Source organism: Urtica dioica, chromosome 7, assembly GCF_054948205.1.
Source record: "Urtica dioica subsp. dioica isolate 48M chromosome 7, U.dioica_male_clone48M_v1_H2, whole genome shotgun sequence".
In the NCBI taxonomy this organism is placed as follows: Eukaryota; Viridiplantae; Streptophyta; class Magnoliopsida; order Rosales; family Urticaceae; genus Urtica; species Urtica dioica.
In genome coordinates, this window is record NC_142762.1 from 14,511,747 (window position 1) to 14,517,585 (window position 5,839).

General features: G+C 39.9%; 1 protein-coding gene across 1 annotated transcript; it reads right to left on the bottom strand.

Annotated features, from left to right (window-relative positions):
* Positions 1-2,832: 2,832 nt before the first annotated feature.
* Positions 2,833-5,509, bottom strand: LOC149390268 (uncharacterized). The gene is made up of 4 exons (XM_089619730.1): positions 3,908-5,509; positions 3,751-3,798; positions 3,346-3,444; positions 2,833-2,937 (listed from the first exon to the last, which is right to left on the bottom strand). Exons 1-4 carry the CDS (start codon positions 5,507-5,509, stop codon positions 2,833-2,835), a joined length of 1,854 nt encoding a protein of 617 aa, XP_089475856.1.
* Positions 5,510-5,839: the final 330 nt, after the last annotated feature.

The following is a 5,839-nucleotide window of genomic DNA, read 5'->3' on the forward strand; positions in this document are numbered from 1 at the left end:
CCAAAGCATTTGTGCCAGATATTTATGTCTTTAGTACTAGAGTTGTTGCTAGATGTTGTACACGCAAAGGACTTAAAATGACCAGACTTAGAAAAAAAATCTGACTCTGACACTGACTTAGAAACAAACTTAGAAATAGCAACATTGAATAAGGGACTTTTATAGCTAGACACAAAAGCTCGTAGCATCAGCAAGGTGTGATGAAAGTTGTGAGAGATCCAATTGGTCAAGGCCATCCTTAACAGTTGCTTCCAGAAGGACTATCTGTGTGGTTTTTTCCTTTATGAACCATTTATCACAGAAAAACTCAATCAATATATTGTTATCTTGAGTAAATTGAGATATACTGAGTAAATTTTTAGTGATTTTTGGTACATGAAGGATGTTCCTAAGGTTAAGTTGTGTTTTTGGATTTTCAAGCTTCAAAGTTGTATTTCCAATATGTACGATATGGAGTTTAGAACCATTACCGACTGTTAGCTTTTTAGCGCCTGTGTAGTCATTGTGGATTGATAGGTTGTTGAGCTCGGAGGTGATGTGGTTGGTAGCTCCACTGTCGAGATACCATTCCTGCGAGCTCGGACCATCATTTGATGCACCAATGAAAGCTTGAGGATTGCCATTGCTTTGAGAAGGCTGATTGTTGTTTTGTTGTTGACCTTGGAACGACGGATCAAAGCGGTGGAAACACTTGACTACGACATGACCGAGTTTTCCACATACCTGGCAGAGCGGTCGATTACCACGGCCTGAGTTACGACCACCACGTCCACGGCCACGTCTTCCTCCATTGTCAGAGTTTCCATTGCCATTCGAGAAGTTCTGATTGGAGTTCTTATTATTGTGGTTGGATTGACCTCCACGGCGAAACGCAACGTTTTCCATCAGATCATTGAGAGGATCTGAGTTGAAGTGTGTGTTCTGTGCCTCAATTCTCATTTCTTGTGATTGTAGAGAGAATTGAACTTCTTGAAGGGAGACTCTGTCAGATCGAGTCGTTAAGTTTACCACAACTAATTCATACTCATGACCTAGGCCACCAAGTATGTACAGAACAAGTTCGTCGTCATAAATCATAGATCCAACTGATCCAAGATTATCGGCAATGCTTTGAAGCGCGAATCCGAGTTGCATTATGCGAGCTCTGGAGTTCGTGTGGAATGACGCCGCAAGTGTAGACCAAACCTCAGCAGAGCTTCTGCAGCGATTCACATGCCTAGCATGGTGTCTGAGATGGTAGTAAAGAGCCTAGATAGAAAGAAAAAAAATTGGTCGTATCCAAAGTACGTAGTCTAGATTGGCGATTTGAAATCGATCTCCATTTGAATCCGTGGATTCAATAAACTAAGGAGGACATGGAACTTCACCGAGTAAGAATCCATCTAGACCATGAGCTCTCGCCGTAGAGAGTACTTGACTTGTCCAGAACTGAAAATTGGTGCGATCCAGACGAACACCTAGAGGATTGATGTGAGGAGTCACTGCCTGATACATTCGCATTTGCGATGCCTGAGTAGAAGCAGAGATGAATAATCCAGCCATGGATGAGCTCGTCGAAGCTGACGATGAGCATGAGAACGAAGAGGAGGCAAATGGAGCGGAATTGGTGGAGATCGGAGAGGAATCGCCATTGATGATTGCTTCGAAAAAAAAATCACGGAGCTCTGATACCAAGTCAAAATCTTAGAGAGAGAATGAGATTTGGGAATTTTCTGTTTTGATTCTCATTAGCGTGAATGATGATTACTTTTGTATTTATACAAAATTGATTTTGTATTTATACAAAATTGACATGTGTAACTAACTCTAACAGAATACTAATTCCCTAACTGATAAATACAAGTGGCTTAGCCACTTCACTGCCTTAATAGTCTAATACTACACATCAGTGCCAAGAATCCTGCCGTGATCGAAAGGAGGAGGCCAACCTCATTTGGGATGCAGACGAGGAACCGGCGCCTATGTAATCTATGTGCAAGAAGAATATCCACAAATGAATTTAAATGAGAGTATCCAAGTCTAGATTAGGGAGGAATTGTTGGTTAATTTTTTTTTTTAATCTAGACTACTTTGTCAGGTAAAAAAAGAAAAGAAAAAAAAAAGAGTAAATGGCGGCAAAAGTCCCTAAAGTTTCCAGAAACAGCTAAGTTGGTCCCTATTCTTTTTTTTTTTACGGCGAAAGTCCTTCATGTTTAGTTTTAGTCATGCCGTTGATCCCCAACCCCATTTTAGCGTCAATTTTTGACGATGTTACAACAAAAACGTTAGTATTAACTGACTGTGGGTTTTAAGGCACAATTTAAACAAATAAAATGAAATAAAATTAAATAAAATGAAATAAAACAGAATACAAATCAAAACAAACCCAAATGAAAGGCCATCGATAAACATTTCCCCAAATCCAAAATTGAAAACCCTAGACTAAATTCCATCTGTATCGTGGTAATCAGTTCAGCACGAACTCAAATGGGTGATGAAGGTTCAGCGTTGTCGGTATATAGCCACTCACAGCGCACGTCGAGGCGAGGAATCACTGGGAGTCAAAACTCGGTATCTCATGGTCGGATAGTTAATGGACGTTGCTCGTGTGGGGTCGCGGTGGTGCAAAGGTCGTCGTGGACGGATTCAAACCCAGGTAGAAGATTCCTTGGTTGTTACAAGAAAAAGGTAAGTTATCGGATTCAAACCCTAGTTTTTTGTTTGGTAGTTTAATTTCGGTATTAAACTAGGTCTGAGTGATGTAGGCAGATGGTGGATGCACAAGTTTTAGGTGGGTTGACCCAGACATTTGTGAGAGGTCAAAACAAGTCATTCCTGGGCTACTGAGAACAATTAACCGCTTGGAGTTGGAGAATCGCCACTACAAAGAACAAGCAGAAGCATCAAGTGTTTGTAGCAAAGAATGTTGTAGCAGAGTTCAAGTTGTGGTAAAAGAACCTGTGAATAAGATGTTGTACATAAATATTGGAGTGTTTGTAATGATGTTTGTAGTGATAGTATACAGCTGTGGTCGATGAGTGGTAGTGTAAGTTGTAACTGAATTGAGTTGTAAAAGTGTATCTGGTTTGAATGTTATGAATGGCAAGCTAAACTTGTAACGAATTGGTATCTGGTTTGAATGTTATGAATGGCAAGCTAAAATTGTAAGGAATTGGTATTTGGTTTGAATGGCAACTCTGGTTTGAATGGCAAGTCTGAATGTTATGAATTGGTATCTGTTTTAAAATTGTAATGAGTAGGTACTGAATTGGTACTGAAATGGTAATAGGTACTGAAATGGCACTCAAATTGACACTGCAAATTGGCACTGAATTGTAACTGATATTGAATTGAATTGGCACACACATTGGCACCGCAATTGGCACTGCAAATGGCACTGCAATGGTACTGAATTGTACTTGATATTGACACAAAAGTTGAACTGAATTGGCACTCAAATTGGCACTGCAATTTCAGTGAAATAGTACATCATAATAAACAGATTCCAAAACAACATACTACAACTACATAATTTGTTTTCAGCAGTATTCCAACAAAACAGGTATGCACACCAAAACAACATATAAAATCTAAACTTGTGACTGAGCAGTTTGCTTCTGTCTTCTCGCCCTTCTCTTGATTGTCTCTGGTGCAGGGTTTTGAGTCTTAGGTCTGCCCATCTTCTTTGCTGGCTTGACCAGATGCCCATATACATGTCAAGGCATGTGGACATGGTATGCCAGACAGTTGAAACACCCTACAAGTGCAAACCTTAAGCCTCAAGTCAACAACAAAAGACTGTGAGCCTTGAAAGTTAACCTGGCAATTGAAAAACAATGTATTCTTAAGCACTTGAAAAACAATGTATTCTTAATCACTTGAAAAACAATGTATTTTTCATGTATTGAAAACAATGTATCAAAAGTACCTGGAATTTGGAATTTCCAGCAAGTGTGGACTGACAGTATCTTGATACAGTCTTATGCTTCTCAATTATCTCCATGATCCTAGGACCAACCGGTGTTTTCCATTTCTGAGCTGCATCTCTTTTTTTTGCGAACCGGCACATTAGCCAAAACCTAATCTTCTCTATCAAAGTGACTATAGGTTTGTCTCTGGCCATGAGTATTGCATTGTTGAAGCTCTCACTCAGATTGTTCAACAACATGTCACTTTTGACAAGTGTTTTGAATTGAGACCTACTCCACTCCTTAGGGTTTTTCTGACTAAGCCACTCAAAGGCCTTCTCATTCTCATCTTTTAGCTCAGCCATTTTGAGCTTGAATTCCTCTTCTGTTGAAGCTCTAGCACAGTTCCACATCAGTTGCTTGAGTAATAACCCCTTGTGTTCCTTCTTAAAGTTGGCATGTAAATGCCTAACACAGAATCTAACTTCTGCACCAGGAAACACCTCTGAAATAGCCCTCTCCAAACCCTTCTGCCTATCACTAATCACAGTAAATCCAGTTGAGTTTTGTATGCCAAGATCCTCACTGAGAAGCAGCATGAACCACATCCATGTGTCTGTATTTTCCTTCTCTACCACAGCATAAGCAACTGGGAAGCATGAGTTGTTAGCATCAATACCCACGGCAGCAAGTAACATGCCCTTGCAACATCCTTTGAGAAAGCATCCATCAAATCCAAATAAGGGTCTGCAACCTCTATTAAACCCCTCCTTGCAAGCATTCAAACAAATGTACACTCTTTGAAACAGTCTTTTGTCATCAACTAAGTCTGTTTTCAGTATAGCTGTTGAACCTGGATTAGTTGCAAGAATTTGCTTGCAATAATCTTCCAAAATGGCATACTGGTCTCTAACAGAACCTTCTAGGGCATCTCTGGCATTCTTCCTGGCTCTAGTAAACACTGGATACGAGACATTGGTGTAATGAGCTGCAGCAGCTAGCTCTTTGAAGTTCTTATAGTCCATGTTAGGGTTGAGCCTAAAGTGCTCAAGGAACTCAACAGACAACCACTTACTGGTGACTAATATATTATCAAACACTAGTCCACACTCATGATTGTCTGAAAGAGTGTTGATTCTCATAGTCCTATTATCAGAATTCTGAACTTTAGCATATAACGTCCAATTACAGCCTTGTCCTGTGCACCTAGCTCGTACTATGGTTTGATCATTATGCACATACTTGAATGACCTATGTTGTTTAATGAAAACCTCTCTTAACGTGCATCTCAGAGACTCAACAGATGGGAAAAGCATACCCAATTTGAACTTGAACTCTGCTAAGTTTGCTCGCGGGTTGAACGACCTCCTCGACGGCTGCTCATCGTCTTCGTCGTTGAGGCTCTCAAGCTCGCTCTCTGACCTAATGCCTTCAGAGTCTTCGCCTGGACCACCCTCACCTTCTTCACATGCCTGATTCACCGACGACCACCATTGCTGAGGGTGCCTTGGATGTCGATCTTCGTCATTCTCTTCCTGGCCAACATATGCCTCCTCTGCGAAGTCAAACTCTTCACCATTTCCTTCTTCGATTTGGGGTTCTTCGATTTGAGGTTCTTCCATTTTCAGTGTGTAATGTTAAATGGCGGTTTTATTTTTAAAACTCTTTCATTTGGGTTTGTTTTGATTTGTTTTTATTCTGTTTTATTTAATTTTATTTAATTTTATTTAATTTTATTTGTTTAAATTGTGCCTTAAAACCCACAGTCAGTTAATACTAACGTTTTTGTTGTAACTTCGTCAATAATTGACGCTAAAATGGGGTTGGGGATCAACGGCATGACTAAAAATAAACATGAAGGACTTTCGCCGTAAAAAAAAAAGAATAGGGACCAACTTAGCTGTTTCTGGAAACTTTAGGGACTTTTGCCGCCATTTACTAAAAAAAAAAAA

Coding starts and splice junctions, on each gene's coding strand:
- LOC149390268 (XM_089619730.1), bottom strand. CDS start 5,509: ATGGAAGAACCTCAAATCGAAGAACCCCAAATCGAAGAAGGAAATGGT. Junction 3,445..3,750: donor TTGTTGACTTGAGGCTTAAG/GTTTGCACTTGT, acceptor CTGAAATTGCAG/TGCCAATTTGAGTGCCAATT. Junction 2,938..3,345: donor GTGCCAATTGCGGTGCCAAT/GTGTGTGCCAAT, acceptor TCTTATTCACAG/GTTCTTTTACCACAACTTGA.